Genomic DNA, 17,568 nt, shown 5'->3' with positions numbered 1-17,568 from the left:
CGGCATCGGCGACGTCGGGCAGCTAATTGCACTGTCGAGAGGAGCGTTGGATGTACCCATGAAGAGTTTCTCTGGAGTTCTATCGGCAGTTTTTGGGATCCCATGGGTTTCTAGGACACATGTATGTGCCCTGAAAGTTTTCCATGAAGATCTCTTTTAGGTCCTCCCAACTTTGGATTCGGTTGGGCAGAAGGTGTTCCAAAACTTTTCGCGCCGAATCAGCCAGGAACAATGCAAGGTTGTGAATAATGAGATTGTCACTATCTGCTCCACCGACTTAGCAAGCAAGCCAATAATCCTCGAGCCATAGTCCAGGGTTTGTTTTCTTAGAGTATTTTGGGATGTTGGTCGGTGGTCGGTACTACGGTGGGAAGATGGCGTTGAGAATGTGTCGGCCAAAGGCCTAAGGTCCCAGCAAGTCGGGGCTCGGGCTTTGGTCCTCATTGCTGTCACAGCATCTGCCACGATGAGGGTCGTAGCCGCGGCTAGCCTCCTCCCTCTTATCGCTGCGGGCACACCTACGGGCATCCAGGGTGTTGCGCGCATCACGGTTGAGGCCGAGACACTCATGCACCGGGACCGCGGTGCGTGGCCTGCCGCCTCGCTACGCCTAGTGGACTGACACATCCCTGTTGAGTCGCTTTGAGGGTGCACGCTGGCTAGCATCGAGCTCGCATCGTTGGTACAGTGAGCTCTCGGCCTGCTGCGCCACCGCACGCTCGAGTAGCGTGCGAATCTCACGATGGGCCCGACGATCCTTAGATGTCGCGGGCTTTAGAGCAAGGCGGCCATGGCAGCGATGTTCTGGCTTGCCTAGGTAAAGTGTGGGAGGGCTTTGTCATCCTCGATGATCCTCCGGTTCACATCGCGGGCCATGGCACACGCACGCCCACCATCTCCATGGTGCTCGATCTCTCGCTCGGGCTTCACGCGTTCCTGCTCAAGCTGGAGTGGTGCTTCTTCAAGCTATTGGTGCCGCACCCTCAGCTGCTCTACCCACAGGCGAGGTGGAGCCCCTGCATCCCCTCGACCTCCTCGTCGAGGTCAACTGTTGGGGTAGCCTCTTCTTCTTGGATGCTTTCGATGTATCCCTCGGGGGTACCTGCCATGAAACATTCTCGTGAGGGGTGATGGCTCCCCATGCTGGAGTTAGAGTCAGAGGACAACTCTGATTCTCCCGCGAGAAGGTTGTGGAAAGATTCCACGACGTATTCGGTCATCCCCATAAACTCATCGTTCGTAGGGGATGGGGGCATGAGCTGCGCCACAAGGTGGCCAACGGTCTCTGCGGTGTTACGTAGACCGAATGAGAGCATTGTCAGGGTGCTCCGGATGAGGTATTCCAGGGAGAGCGGCTCTCCTCCAGCAAGCTACGTCATGACATTGGCAAACAAGAAGGTGAGGTGGCGCAAGTCCTCCCGAGACGGTCGGGGTCCTAGGAAGGCGCCGAGCTGGTGCTCCAGCCTCCCGTAATCGAAGCTGAGGAGCTGATCGCTTTCCAGGGCATGGGCCTCCGGTGCTTGCAGCTACAGCTCCTCAAGCGTCTGTGATCATGTCGAGGCTGGTGGAGTGGAGAGGCTGGACAGCGGCGGGAACCTGCGCCAACTCTCCCTCCATCATAACGATGAAGTTCAAGTTTTCGAAGCGCATGTGCGCGTCCGGGACTCAGCTGACGCCGTGACTAGCCATCTGAGGCCTGATGTGGACGTCGAGACGTGCAAAAAGTCCCTACCTGGCGCGCCAACTATCGGTGTTTTCAGACCACTGAAGAGTAAATTTGTATTTACGCGTCTGGCTCGAATGGTGTGCTCGGAGGACACAATGGTTTATATTGGTTCGGGCGGAACGTTCCTACGTTCAGTTTGCTGCTGCTCGTGTTACCGGCACTTGGTTTATAATAGGGGTTATAAACAGGTGGGAGAGGGAGATGATCCTAAGTCTCTGGTGGAAGGGGTGAACGGGTGCTGAGAGCTCGCTTGCCGCTCAGCCGTGTGCTCGTATCGTGCTCTTGTGTTAAGATCCTCCTTTCATGTGGTGCCCTGTTTCTCCTTTTATAAGCGAAGGGAAAGCGCGGGCTACAGAGAAGAAAAAGAGAAAAACAAGAGAGAGAAGAAGGCTTCCAGGGTTATCGGGTCCTTCTTCTCCTTTATACGGGTCCCGTCGATCCTATAGATGTTAATAAGGACGGCTCCATGTCGTGGTCCTATTCGTCACTGGCGCCATGCGCAGACGTCATCTGGGGTCATGGCATTCCACTCCGTCTCACCGGACGTCGTGGTGAACTGACGCGCTTGTCAGCGTCCGTACGAGGATTAGACAGAACAACACCGACATGCTCGACACTGTTCTTGATGTGAATCTCCAGGTATGGCCCGTCATGGCCATGGTTTACATCGAGGCGTGCCAGCCTCTTCCCTGGCGTCAGAGTTTTGACCCAGGCCCATACACTTGAACCTGGAGTGGTTGGCGGTGGTATGGATTCCCATCGGACGAGATGGAACCCGCGTCCTTAGGATCGGGCAAGACGGAGCCCACGACCTTGGGCGAGACGGAACCCACGTCCTTGGAGTCGGGCGAGACGGTACCCATGACTTTGGACGAGACGAAACCCGTGTCCTTGATGCCGGACGTGACGGAGCCTGCACCTAAGGGGATCGGATGAGATGGAGCCCGTGGTCTCGAGGTTGGGCGAGACGGAGCCCATGACCTTGGATCGTGCGAGACCTTTTAATACGTTTCAAGCCTTCTGAAGAAGTTAGCATCTTACTTTGGATATCTCTAATATCGATAGCCGACACTACTAAGATAGATTAAATTAAGCCACACCACTTCTGTCCTAATAGCAGTACAAAGACCAGCATCATATAGTCGTCGGGTACCATAAAACTATATGTACCCAGGGTATTTATTATCTGAAAGCCCATGTTAACGATGACAGGGCATACAGAAGCTCTTATCCGATCATCAGCCTCGTGCAGGATTCTTTTTTGTCCGGAGAACGAAGGCATCGACGCTGCTTCCTTCGTCCTTCCTCCGTCCGCCCTTCGATCAGGATTCAGGACTCCACAGCAAAAAAGATTAGGACTAATATTCGCTAACAAAAAAAGATTACAACTTTGATGTCCCCATCGACCAAACCGACCCAAACTCTCCGTTCCGTGCCTATAAATCGAACGACGCGACGAGCCCCGAAGAGCCCACACCGAAAAACCAAAATCCAAAAGAAAGGAACAGGGAAAAAAAAACCCGTAGGGATACAGAAAGGGACGCTCGTCTCTACACGTCCGCCACCGCCGCCGCCATGGCTGCTCTGGGCCGGGGCCTGCTCCCTCTCCTCCTCGCCGCCCTCGTCCTCGCCGTCGCCTGTGCCGCCTCCGCGGCGCCCGGCGGCATGTCCATCATCTCCTACAACGAGGAGCACGGCGCGCCGGGCCTGGAGCGGACGGAGGCGGAGGTCCGGGCGCTGTACGAGCTCTGGCTCGCCGAGCACGGCCGCGCCTTCAACGCGCTCGGCGAGCACGACCGCCGCTTCCGCGTGTTCTGGGACAACCTCCGCTTCGTCGACGCTCATAACGAGCGCGCCGGCGAGCACGGCTTCCGCCTCGGGATGAACCAGTTCGCCGATCTGACCAACGACGAGTTCCGCGCCGCGTATCTCGGCGCCAGGATCCCCGCCCGGAGGGAAACCGCCGTCGGGGAGATGTACCGTCATGACGGCGCCGAGGAGCTGCCCGAGAGCGTCGACTGGAGGGAGAAGGGGGCCGTTGCGCCCATCAAGAACCAGGGGCAATGCGGTGAGTAACTTCGACTTATTAACTTGTGTCGATCAATTCTTACTATCGAACAGAACAGATGCGGTTCCGCAGTTTGTTGACGCTAACTTCGGATCTGAACAGGCTGGTTTTGCATTAGATCTTTTAGGGTTCATATAAATCTGGCCTTCTAACGTTTGCAATGCTGTACAGATTTCTGACCGATGCTTAAATTATTTCTTCAAGTACACTTAATTTCTCTGAAAAAATAGATTTTTTTTTTCTATCACCACATATAGTAGGTCTAAAAAGCTGTAGTGAAGTTTTTTTTTTCTTTCTTGTGAACATAAGCGAAGCTGTTTGTTTTTTCCTTGTGAACATATGAGATTTAATCAACACATCAATTGTTTGTTCGGAATATGATGATTACCATTGAAGTAGCTGGTTCGCCTATGCTTGGATTCTGTTTTTCAACGGATTAGATGAACTGTACAGAAGGGGCTTGTTTTCGGGGTTCTTTTCTTCTGGACGAAGTAAGGGCCATGGGTCGTGCTGTGTGGAAGAATTGGACGGAACTAGACCCACCGTTTTTGGACTTGACCCGCGTGCTGCGCTTTCCCTATTTCGAGGGTTACAGTTTAGCTATCTTCCAAAATTGCTTTTCTGGTGCAAAGACAACTCTTTTAAGATTGTTTATGTTGTGGTCTTCCAATCTTAGATCCTGTTAGTTGTATCTACCGGTCATATGCTAAGAGGACCTTAACCAGGCTTTGTTTTTTGAGGGACACGCTAACAAGATTTTGCGTCAAACTATTTTGGGGTTCTTTGGGCTGTCACATGCCGGGTCACATATGCACAACATGTTCTGTGTTCACTACTGTACTTGGGAAGTACCCCTTTGTAGTATTATCGAACCTGTGTTTCTCGTGTTGTAGCCTGTTGAGTGAGACCTGATATTGTCTCTTGCAAGAATCAAAACAACTATGGTTGCTTGTAAAATTGCCCACGGGGAATATAAAAGGCAAATAATGTAAAACAAATTATTTGATTAAATATCACAGTTAATCTATGTTATCCTTGTAGCGGTTCATATGGGATCAGACTGCATACTATTCATATTAATAAAGTCAGTACTATTGTAGCTTATGCAGTCTGGGAAGGAGACTATTTCTAGTGTTTATAATTTGTTATATTGTTGAATTATGGTGTGCAGGAAGTTGCTGGGCTTTCTCTGCAGTAAGCTCAGTAGAAAGTGTTAACCAAATTGTTACTGGTGAGATGGTGACGTTGTCGGAGCAGGAGCTTATAGAGTGCTCTACTGATGGAGGGAACAGTGGCTGCAATGGTGGGCTTATGGATGCTGCCTTTGACTTCATCATAAAGAACGGAGGCATTGATACTGAAGATGACTACCCTTACAAAGCTGTGGATGGAAAGTGTGACATCAACAGGGTACATTGTCTAACTCCCTTCATTGGTTCCCTCCTTCGATGTTGTTGCTGGTTAACTCACGTTCATTGAATCATTGGTCACTGCAGAAAAATGCTAAGGTTGTGAGCATTGATGGCTTTGAAGATGTGCCTGAAAATGATGAGAAATCATTACAGAAGGCAGTTGCTCACCAGCCAGTTAGCGTTGCCATCGAGGCTGGTGGCCGGCAGTTCCAGCTGTACAAATCGGTAAATAAACTTGCTGTAGTTAGCAGCCTATGTTATGGCCCAGCAAAGTTTGGCTGCTGTTCTTATCTTGTCTTTGATTTCTATTAGGGTGTCTTCAGTGGAAGTTGCACCACAAACCTTGACCACGGTGTCGTCGCGGTCGGTTATGGCACTGAGAATGGCAAGGACTACTGGATTGTCCGCAACTCATGGGGTCCAAAGTGGGGTGAGGCTGGTTATATCCGTATGGAGAGGAACATCAATGCCACCACTGGGAAGTGTGGAATTGCTATGATGGCATCTTACCCTACTAAGAAGGGCGCAAACCCTCCCAAGCCTTCTCCAACCCCTCCAACACCGCCTCCCCCAGTTGCCCCTGACCTTGTCTGCGATGAGAACTTCGTCTGCTCAGCAGGCAGCACCTGCTGCTGTGCATTTGGCTTCAGGAACGTCTGCTTGGTCTGGGGTTGCTGCCCGATTGAAGGAGCCACCTGCTGCAAGGATCACGCCAGCTGCTGCCCACCGGACTACCCTGTCTGCAACATTAGGGCTGGAACTTGCTCAGTGGTAAACTCTTTGCTCCTTAATTGATGTTTCACAGCAATACTGGTATCTACAGCCTTGTTTAGGTTGCACTGATGTTTACGGCCTTGTTTAGGTTGCACTGTTATACTGCTGAGCTATAACTACACTTGGGGTTATAGCATGCTGTTTGTGCTTATCACGATTTGACCATACTAGTAGACTAACAGCATGCATGAGCTAACCGAAAGATATCATTTCAGTACACTTAGGGTTTACAGTGTTGTTTGTGTTTATCATGATTTAACCATAATAGCAGGCAGTTAAACTATCCCTTTGTTTAAATTGAGAAGAGCAACGGCCCAGTGTTGTTTGTGTTCATCCTGATTTAACCATAAAATAGCAGGCAGTATATTAAACTTTCTTTTTGTTTAAATTGAGCAGAGCAAGAACAGCCCACTGAGCGTGAAGTCCTTGAAGCGCACCCTCGCCAAGCTGAACACCGCATGAGCTCGTCCAGATCTGGAGAGGGATGGGACTGCCCGGAGCTTGTCTGGAGTCTGCGTACAGATCTTGTCCAAAATTCGGTCAAGACAAGCTTTCATAGATTATTATATTGTATCTATCTATGTATTACTTATTGTCCCATGAATCCGCTGTAAATAACTAGATATGATCTGTACCTCTGATTAAAGGATATTTGTCATGGATGGAGATCATAATTTCAAGTTTAAATCTAGTTGATCGATGTCCTATTGGAATTTATTTATTTTGCCCCGTCTCCTGCTGGCCTACCCTATCCTGCGTGACCTTGCGGCCATCGTGTCTGGCTCTGCTGCGCTAACCCGGTGCCCCGGTGGCATCGGCTCACCTTCGTTCCTGGTACATTTCGAACCTCAATGTTCAGGCTTTGTAGTATAGGAATTGTGTATAAATATAGGAAAGTTGAAGCAGAACCGTTACTCGTCCGATGGGATTTGTAGTATAGGAAATGTGTATAAATATAGGAAAATTGAAGCAGAACCGTTACTCGTCCGATGGGAGTGAAGGGAAGCTAAATCCAGTTGTTTTGTGTTACAGTTGAGTATTATGTCGAATTTGGGAAGCTACTAAGAGCAACTTCAATCAAGAGACTAATAAGTAATTACTCCCTGTAGCTCTTTTTTTTTTGCTCTCAGGTGCGCCAAACCAGTCCGCTCAATCCGTGTAGTGATGAAAACGGACGTGAAACCTATAACTACTGAAAACAGGAAAGAAACATGTTATCGCATTTCGTAGACTTAAAGGTCACACGATGATAAAGTTCACAGGTTGCTGGTGTAATTAACTCAAATTATTTTATACTTATTGAGAAAAAAACAAAATCTAACATCATCATATTCTTTATTGGTTTTTATAATTTTTTCTTTGTTCACAGGACAATTTATATTGTATTCGCCGCCATGGAATAATTTCCTCCGATCCCTTCTTGGTTTTACTGTGGTCAGATCTGGCCACGATGAAGGACTAGGGAGAATTAGTTTTAGATCAGTCTTCCTTATTCTTCGGTGGAAGAAAGAAAGAAAAAAGACAACAGAAAGAACAAGTTTCTCAACTCCGCCTACATGAATGTTGGCCGTCGTTCGTTGGACATTCGTTCTCAGGTCTTTTGCCGAGTGTTTGTCTATGCGGTCATCCATACTGTAAAGCGTCGTACATGTTTAGTTTTGAGATTTGGAGCTATTCACAGCGTGGGTATAATTTAAATAAAAATAAGTTTCTGAATATTTGTAGTGTAATTCAGATTGTTTGTAATGTATTGATGTACCCTGCTATTATCTAATATAATTCTTCTTTCGTCAAAAAAAAAACTTTTTGCTGGCTGAAAACATTTTTCTTTGTTTTAGGAATAATTTCTAATTCTGGCCGAAATGTTTATATTTGTTTTTTTTAATCTCTTCCTCAAAACATTTTTATTTTATCTTAGAAAACAATGTATTTCATTTCTATTCGTGGGCCAATTAACAGTCCCAATCGGCTCTCATCCGGTGGGCTGGCCTGCCTTCGTCGATAGGCCGGCCGATGTGTCATGTGTACCAGGCAGTCAGCAAACAAATCGCTTGGCAGTTGGCACCACGAGTCGGCTGAACGGGAAGTCCGGACCCGGAGCCGGACGACTTCCGTCCTCCGTTGCACGGACCGACGTTGATCGCCTGGTCGTGTTTCGTCCGTTTGACGTCGACGAGGCGTATGGCGAATTTGTTTAGCCGAAGAGCTGAAGGCAGCAACCAATGACTCGCCACGATATTGACAGCAGTGAGCACTACAGCATGGACATGTTACATATATAGCCTGTTTGACACAGCTGACAACAGCTTCATGAGCTGCTGTGAACTGTTTTTTTTTTCCACCGTGCTCGACTGCTGGCTACGCTTGCGTGCGCCGGCCACGCTCACCGTGCCGCCGCGCTCGCTCGTGGCGCCGCGCTCGCGCTACTCCGTGCTGGCCACGCTCGCCCGCGCTACGCGCCTGCCCGTGCTCCACTGCGCTGGGCATGCTCGCCCGTGTGCTGTGCGCTTGCATGACAGAACGAGAGGAGAGAGAGAGCATACAAGGGATAAGGGTGAGAGAGAAAATGCCCACATTTATCACGCAAAGACACTTCCATTGTATAGAGTAGTTTCGCATTGGAACTGCCCTAACAAAGCTTCGGAACCTAGCCCTAGACCTTGAGATATGTTTATCACACTTTACTTCCTTTATTCTAAATTATTGATCATTTTGACTTTTCTACCTACTTAGTTTTATTATTTTGATAGATATAAACTATACTATGTATCTATATATAACATATATAGATGGAGGCTACTAGCAATCATTTATTGTTGTAAAGTTGCAACCACGTTGAGCCACGTCATTCCAATTCTCAGCCGTTAGATTATCAATGTTTACTCAATTCTCAACATGTTCGCTTGTTGATTTCAGGTAGAGTTTATCAGACAGTCAATAATATTTTTCTCTCATAATAAACCAGTACCAGCTGGACTTATCAGCCCAGAAATCAATTAGCGAACGAGCTTTTAGAGTGATACCTGCTCGATGGTTTTGTTTTCTCCTTGCGCCCCCTGCAATTCTTGCTAGCTGAGCTGAAGAGTCTGACATCATCAAGAGCAACTGTCATGGCCTGCTCCTCCTTAATGGCACACTGGACCTCTTCCAGTTCTTCTCCCACTGAGCGCATGATGGTGCCTCTTTGCTTCATTCGTATCACACCGGTGAGTACAAGTGCCATACCTTCATGCGCAATCAAAGGGTTGCCATTAATTAATGACGTTATCTCTCTTCCAATACATATCGCACTCACAAGCTGCTCCTGATGTTTTCCTATAAAGCAAAGAGGCAACCCCTTTCAATTCTCCTCCTCACCTTCCCTTTGTACAAGAGTACCAAGATTTTGCCAATAATCACGAGCTTGCTTGATTATGACAGTCAACTTACGCCTCTCTCATCAAATATTGGGAAGCTGACCTTGGTTGGCAAAATCGATGTTGTCTTCCTCCTTCCCCTCAATTAGAAATCGATGCACACGTTCATGCTCTTTGCATGCGTCGATCTAGGTGCAGATGGAGGCCAACAAAGAAGCAACGTCACACTGCACACCCACCTGTCATTAATTAATGGTCGGACCCCCCAAATCTATGAAGTTTTTGTCAATTCTCGCTAACTTCTCACCCACTGACGAAGCCCCATGCCACAAGTATAGATCCCTGTCTCCCTCGCCCTCCATCTATGAGTCAGTGTGTGCAGGTTAGGCAGGGAAGTAAGTCATTTTCTTTTGCCCTAATTGTAGCAAAACAACTACGACCATTCAACTGTGTTACTAACAACGAATGATCCATCATGGTTGCCAGAGTACTGTTCTTGATGTATGACTAGATTGGTTCAAATACTCACCATGTTTTTCAGCACTACTTCAACAGTACTTTTTAGCAAAGGAACAATGTTTTTTCTCTCACAACAAATCAGCATCAGTTTCAGCAACAGCTAAATTTCAGCAAAAACGAACATGACCACTAAAATATTTTACCTAAATGACTTTCGCAAGGGTAGCTTCTTACCAACATCGACGTCGCACAATATCATTCATGTTTTCAAACGACAAAACAATACTTTTAGATAGCTATAAAATTTCATCTTAATGTGTACTAATGTTATTCTCTAGCTTTCTTTTCTACCATTTTAATAAAAGTCTTCTACAACTCCCGCAGCAACGCGCGAGGTTTTTCCTCGTATCTATAGAAGACAAAACTAACTTATAATTTAGAACAAAAAGTATACTTATAACTTTGCTATGTCCTTATGTTGGATCGAATTTTGAGAATCTAAGTTTATTTAACAACATTCACAAGAGGTATATCCATACATAATAATTAAAATGTAGCTCCAAAAACCAATATGATCTGGCTCTTTGTTTCTTTTCACATGAGGTATGAAGAATTAAAAACACCGAAGTTCATAAATTCTTAAAAAAAACTATCAAACCAAATTATATGCATGCTTAATACATAGAAGCTGAGATCAAGTTCATAAATGCTTAATACACTTAAGTTCATCTTGAGAGGCTGCTTGACAACATATGCCCCTCACCCTCTTCTTCAGGACCTCAACAACGATCTCGAATAAGCGTTGTGGGTACAACCCTGCTGTTGCCCTTGGTCCTCTCCTAATCTCCCCGTAGGAGTTGATGAACTCCCAGAAGGACACGGCGTTCTCCACGCCTAGGGCAAGGACACATGCCGTATGGACTCTCATCTTGCTTTCGTTGTAAGCTTGGTATGATAGGATGCCCGCTTGCTGATAGTGGATGGTGTACTCCTGAAACGTTTCGTCGACATGGATATCAGCCAGAAAGATCCGTTAATCCCCAACTCTCAATGGCATCCATAATAGCATGTTTATTCAGCTTGAAAAAGAACCTGCATGGGAGGATCTTGAATGTGTGGTGTTCTTGCTCTAATTAATAAACCATGCATTGAGAATTAGCATTAACTTAATACGCCTTGCTATGTACGTAAGCTAGGATCTATCATCTAGTAAGATACTAGCTAGTATAATTGATCGAATAGAATGTCTAACTATAACGCACGCACCTTCTCGTACTCTTTATTTGAGCAAATTCCAAGTCTCTTAGCAACACTGATGTAGCATAGCGTTCGGTCTTGTTCTGAGCGCTTGCTCATTCTCGATTAGATCTTTCACAGAGAGCTTGCTCCACCTCATGTGGGATGCTGATAGATTAAAAGCACTTCCTATTAGTAAGTCTACAAGACCATATATAGCGTATAGTATTGTATATTCATGTTAGTGTCAGATTAAACAAGCGAAGATAAATTTTTACCACCCTCTTCAGCAATGGCGGATACAATTTCGTAACATTAGGTGTACATAATATTTTTTTAAAAAAATTCTTAAGACTATGTCTAATAGATAAATGTTAACAACAATATATATGACATTATTAATAGTTTTTAAAACTTTGTTCTTATGTTGGACTCATGTACAAATTATTCGTATATAATTTCTAGTACAAACATGATCTCCTAAATTTCCCCTACGTTACGTATTGTGATGGGCCATATTTATCGGCCCGGCTTTATGGGAAGAGAGTAAAGAGGAATGGGAAGAGGGTAGAGAGAAATAGGGGGAAGGATGAAGGGCTCCTACGTCTAAGAGTTTAGAAGAGAGAAATGAGAGTCCCTCATTCATCGGGGGCTGAATAGGGGTCATCTGGAGAGGTTTTTCATGTGTTCGATCTCTTAAAATGGAATGAGGCCTCGAGTCAGGGCTTGATTGGGGTTGCCCTTATGACTACTATTTATGGTATGTGTAAAAAAAGACTATTATTTATGGTGTCTTGTTATGGATGTGAATGGAGCACATGAATGAACATGTTTATTTATAGCTGCTCAAGGTCACTATGGTATTGCAAAAAATATTTCTATATTTTTTTCTAATACTTACCTATTTTTTAGATATTTTTAGTATACAAGAATATCTAGACCAAGAGTATCTACTTTTCACTATGAAACATGACAAATATATCTCATGTATGCTCATTATTTATCTAGAAAGTTTCACAAATATGCATGGCTATCTTTAGCACTACCATTTAATGTATATTTATCTCTATTAGTCGTGTATGATACTATCTTTAAATCTTTTATGCTTCCTGGCCTCCTACCCTAGTGACAAGTTCTATTTTTCCTTCATCTCGAACGTTTTTTATGTGAATATTACTCTTTTGGATACGCATGATGCTCTTCAAGTTTGGTAATAAAAACATGGGATGACACACTTGATACGTGGATCCATCTGTCAGCCTATAGCCTTTCTATTTTTTTCTTCTCTCTCCTTAGTTAGTTCTTCATACTCTCAATCCATCCGCAAAGGGCGGCGGCCGCCTCTTCTCCTCTCGTGGCCGAGCTCACCCTAATGTTCCACAAGGCGCTTGCCTGGGCGTGCTTATGTGCTAGGCGGAGGGGCACCGCCTCGCCTAAGGGAGTAGGTGGTGAATAGGCGGCGTGCCCTAGATCTAGGGCTATCGCTGCTTAGAGGGAGGGACGACGGGTGGCGGCGGAGGAGTCGAGTGCGCCAGGAGGAGGCTAGCGGTAGGTGCAGCTAGGAGGAAGGGGCACTGTGGGCGGTGTGCGCCTATTGCGGGCATCATGCGCAACTGCACATCAGAGGTTGGCACAGATCACCATATATCATGCACACATGTATGCACTGTAGAGTGTGGACTATGGCTACAGCTCTGAGTTCTCACATAAAAAATGGTTGTTTTATCGATTCATGTCCTTGCGCACGTATATCTTGTAAAACTTTGGATGAGACTAGAGGTGACTGCCTAGGCTACTAGTATGCTGCACTTAGGACCTGTTTGATCAAGGAGGTAAGATTAGCCCTTCTTTTTATCCATCTGAAGATGACTTTACCAATTGCATTCATCTCTCAAAACGGAGGGTACTAAGAATACAATACCAATTGCATTCATCTCTAATCTAAACAATTAATAATAACATACACACTTAACTCATACTAACTATCTTGAACACGCTAACTAAAATTTATACCAAACTAATGGAAACAATTTAACCAACAAATACTAACTGACAAATACACTTACATACGCAAACCAAAATTTCAAACTAACTTACTAACCTAAACATAGAGGAAATGCAACTAAATTTACACGTAAAAAACGAGGGCAGCCACTAAACTCAACCTTCCTAACGTATTCGATCCACCTAAATCACTTGCCATTTCTTCCCAAACAAAGGTTTTGCTTGAAACCCTAGCTACCAAGCGAACTCCTCAAATCCACCAGCAAAACACGAAATAAGAGGGGATTTACCTTGCCCTAGGCCAGGGCCAGGGGAGGCTTAGGGGCGACCAACAACTAGCTCCGGAGGCTGATCTCAACATGAGGAGGCCGGTTGGAGCCAGGGCGGCCGCCGCCAACGCCCAGACAAGCAGAGGCGAAAGAAAGAAATGAGGGAGAGAGGGAGGGCGCCGAGCCACGCCGTGGTCGATGGCATAGCAAAGGCTCAAATTAGCCGGTCAGTGGGCGGCTGGCCTGCGCGGTGGCAGGCCAGCCACACCAACCTGAATGGCGCATCTGCGTTGTTTGGCCATGCCAGGGCATTAGGTGCGACCAAACATGTTAGATTTGAAGAAAAAAAAATCAGCGTTAAAAAGGTTAAAAATAATAAAAAAATCTCACATGATGCATCTGTCTATGTAAAATACAACTTATTAGGTATTTCAGAAAATGAGCTACCGGCAGATGGGCATCGAATGAGCTGCTCAAAGTTCCTCAGAGCAGCCTAAAATTTAAAATCAGTGACAGAAAAATCATATGACTAACAGCGCAAGCAGCCCACATACTTGTATGTACGAGTTGCAACTTGCAATTTCTCAATATCATTTCAAGTAAGATATGCGCCCATAGTAAACCTCATGTTCAAAAAGAAAAATACACAAGCCATCTCATTTCCCAAAATGAACAGCGCACATCAAAACCTCAGATCAGCATATCGAGAATTAATATTAGTGGAGGATCACAAGTATGGAGAGTCAAAGATGAAAGGCCCACTGTCAACTCCACTTGACAACCAGAGATGTTCCTGACAAGGAAAAAATCATTAATAAGAAAAGCAGCAATTAACAGGAACAGTTTCAACTAAAACTCCAGGAAATACACTTTTGCCACGGAAAACCTCAAAAGTCAAACCAACCACCACAGAATACAAGCTACTAGACACAAGTTGTATATAAGAATGAAACTACATACGGCAAAAAAACAGTTGCTGCTGAACCTAGGTTCAAATATCAGTAGTTTGTCTTTATAAAAAAAAAGTTTGCAGGAGCTAGGCCCTGACTTGCACTGTGAGTGAAGCATGTTGAAATTCGTTTGATTTTGCTCCTACAACAGGTACAGTCAGTTACAGGAAATAAGGAAAAGGCAACTAGGTAGTGCAAGTTGCTGTTAGAACATAAGCCAAATTATTCAAATTTTTGGTCACTCACAAACTATTGATCAGTTGAAAGTGATATTCATACCATTCATAACATGTTCACAGCCAAAATACAGGGTTCTGTAAATATTAAAATAATCTAACTGATGGAAATGCTGTTACTATTAAAATACTTTGATTTAAGAAGGGTTTGTAGTAGGTTGCGCCTCTAGTTTTTATATCCTCCCCCTTCTGATGTATGCTCTTTTAGAATGCAAGGTAAGCTATTACTGCATTTTTCTTGGCTTCTTGAATCATCACACGAGCATGAAACCCTAAATTTCTCATGATCACCTACTTCAACAGTTAAATAAATATATATCATGAAAAAAACTAGTCTATCTCATAATGACATGTGTAATACTAATGTACTGTGAGACATAACATGGAAGCTGTTCGATTTAATTTGTTTCATACTATCGACAAGTAATAAATTTCATGTCGAGTCATATTAAAACTCACCACAATATAGCAAAACATTTCTTTTACTCAGTCTTCTTCTGCTTGGCTGATTGTCCAGCCCTGGTAACGATGGTATCTATGTGCCTCGATAGTACACTGTGTGCTACACTAAGCTTTTCATCAACCTGATCCTGGTACTTCTCATAGAGTGGTGGAACCAACAGAGAAATAATTACCCCTAGAGAAAAAAAAAGAAATGGCTAGTTTAGTATGAACATTGAGCTGTCAAAAAAGAACAGTAGATCCAAACATCCATGAAGAAATAATTAACAGAACTCACCAATGTAAATGAGCGTAAGAAAGTTAAAGAGCATTCCAACGAATGAGACCACCCACAAAATCAATATCACCTTTTGCACCAAGGAGAACAGGGAAAAGGAAGAGCATACATAATTAGGAACAGATATACAGTAGAGAGTGTGTGAGAAACTGAGATTCTCAGAGAAAGAGGCAGACCTTTATAAAAACTTTCCTATCTCTCTTGATGGCGATGTCATGGCCAACAGCCAGCAGCCTATTGATCCATACAAGAGCATGATCTGCAGCTTTTTCAACAATTGCATCTGAAACCTCAAGATTAGGAAGAGGTGGAAGAGGCCTGTAGAGGAACCAAAAAACTCGTTCAGACTACCACTCTGAATGGACAACATGTAGCCTAGTTACAATGGAAGTACAGTGTACATTGCTGATCACAAAATATCACGCAAAATCACAATAATCTAAATATCAATTAGAGGCATTGCAAAATGAAGACCAAACCAATTCCGGGGAATGAGGAAACCTGATTACACTGCTTAAAATTCAAATGCAATTAACTTCTATCAAGTTAACATATCATACACAATGACTTAGTGCTACGAGTTGCCAAAGCAGAATATGAACGATGGCCAACATCAAAAGACAAAAGTAGAGGCATAGAGCACTCAGTACAGAGTAATGATAGAAACACCTAGTCCTGCCTTGCATAAGGGACAGTACAAACATTACTACAGGCTATGGAGGAAAATGCCACATGCTAGCGGATTAGAGTATCCAGCTGTTATGTTAACTTACTGGTAAAGTAAAGCCAAGTCTTCCCTTTGCAGAGGAGGGATCATGTACTGATAGTACATGATTACTAATGTGGTGAAGGTGAAATGGACATGCTTTAAGAAAAGGGTAAACAAGAGGATCCCCTGCCTACTTAGAAGATAGATGGAGCCTTAACGACAGCTCCTCTTAAGGATTAAGTCCAGATTATTAATAAGCATTAATGATGCCACATATACTGAAACCAACTCGTAAGATCCTCAGAATCACTAAACCATACACTATTTTCGTAGTGAGGTACTCGAAGAAAGGAATAAGCTACATCCAAACTGACAGGGAATTATCCGATTTTGTAACAATCCATCACAAACTATTCCCAATTTAGAGGTCAAGCACCACGCCAACAAAACACCACAAAGCAGAGGAGCGAACGATTCCATATCAGATCTCAGGCTAACCGCACCTGTTGAGCAGCGACGCCGACTTGGCCCAGAAGAAGAGGATGGCGACGAGGAGGAGCAGGGCGTTGGACAGGACGGAGGGGAAGCTGTAGCCCGCGCGCTCGAAGACGAACCAGACCGCGGTGGCGCCCACCACGGCCGCCGCCGAGGCGTTCCTCCGCCGCCACAGCAGCAAGTCGGCGACTGGAGCGGGTCCCCGCGCGAGGAATGTTAGGAGCAGTCAGGGATCGGCGGGATTCCGCGGGGGGACAGCAATTTTAACAATACCCAGAGAGAGGAGGGGCGCGCGTACCTGCGCCGCCGCCGAGGAGGGCGTGGAGAGATCGCGGGCCGGTGGCCATGCGAGATCGCCGGGGCTAGGGTTGGGGCGAGGATTGGACGGAGAATCTTTTTTCCGGTTTGGCTGTTTTGAAGCGGGGAGTGGTGGGAGCACAGCGCGAGCGGAGACGACGACACACCAGATGAGATCTGTGCCTGTGCCACTCCGCTGCTTTTGCCGTGTTGCCTCGGGATCGACGGATAATAGTCGTTGACATGTGGGCCATAGCACGGTAAGATAACCTTTTTCCATCATAACATTTTGCGTTTTCCTTTTACATGAAAAAAAAATCAAAATAATTTTCTTTATTCTCTTATTGCGGTTGTTCTCTCCTCATGTGCCCCGCACTGCACAAAATTCCATACAGGACGATCAATTCTGTGTCCTAAGAACATTTTAAAAAATTTACTCTCTAAATGTAAATTATCATTTGAAGAGTCATTTCAGTAAAATCAATTTCTATATCTAGTACCATCCAACAACTTTTCTATATCTTTTACGCACTTTAGTGAGCTATTCTCACTAATAGAGGGTGTCTACATTTACAGAATAAATTAAAGAGGTTGTCTGAGGGTATTTTTCACCATAATTTTTATTCCTGTAAATTAGGAAAGATTTTAAGAATCTTGCTCTAAAATCTCTTATCCAGACATCTAATACTTACTCGCTAGTAAAAGTTAGCCGGTTAATCCAAACGGTCTTAACTAATTGGTCAATTAACTATTAGCTGGTTACCTAGGTAGCAATAAAAGCTATCACTAGTTATAAACAGTAGTAAATTAAGCAAAATCCCTTGCACCAATTGATGGA

General features: G+C 44.9%; 2 protein-coding genes across 2 annotated transcripts; one reads left to right on the top strand and one right to left on the bottom strand.

Annotated features, from left to right (window-relative positions):
- The first annotated feature begins 3,180 nt into the window (after positions 1 to 3,180).
- Positions 3,181 to 6,667, top strand: LOC136492695 (oryzain beta chain-like). The gene is made up of 5 exons (XM_066488690.1): positions 3,181 to 3,794; positions 4,966 to 5,204; positions 5,291 to 5,431; positions 5,519 to 5,977; positions 6,377 to 6,667. The coding sequence occupies exons 1-5, from the start codon at positions 3,302 to 3,304 to the stop codon at positions 6,440 to 6,442; spliced, it is 1,398 nt and encodes a 465-aa protein (XP_066344787.1). The 5' UTR covers positions 3,181 to 3,301; the 3' UTR covers positions 6,443 to 6,667.
- A 7,191-nt stretch (positions 6,668 to 13,858) lies between these two features.
- LOC136494025 (reticulon-like protein B11) lies at positions 13,859 to 16,906 on the bottom strand. The gene is made up of 6 exons (XM_066490164.1): positions 16,732 to 16,906; positions 16,442 to 16,622; positions 15,406 to 15,547; positions 15,230 to 15,299; positions 14,950 to 15,127; positions 13,859 to 14,097 (listed from the first exon to the last, which is right to left on the bottom strand). Exons 1-5 carry the CDS (start codon positions 16,778 to 16,780, stop codon positions 14,973 to 14,975), a joined length of 597 nt encoding a protein of 198 aa, XP_066346261.1. The 5' UTR covers positions 16,781 to 16,906; the 3' UTR covers positions 13,859 to 14,097; positions 14,950 to 14,972.
- Between the last annotated feature and the right edge of the window lie 662 nt (positions 16,907 to 17,568).

This window comes from Miscanthus floridulus, chromosome 11 (assembly GCF_019320115.1).
Source record: "Miscanthus floridulus cultivar M001 chromosome 11, ASM1932011v1, whole genome shotgun sequence".
Lineage (NCBI taxonomy): Eukaryota > Viridiplantae > Streptophyta > Magnoliopsida > Poales > Poaceae > Miscanthus > Miscanthus floridulus.
Note: the sequence above shows the minus strand (reverse complement) of the source record. Positions and strands in the feature narration are given on the sequence as shown.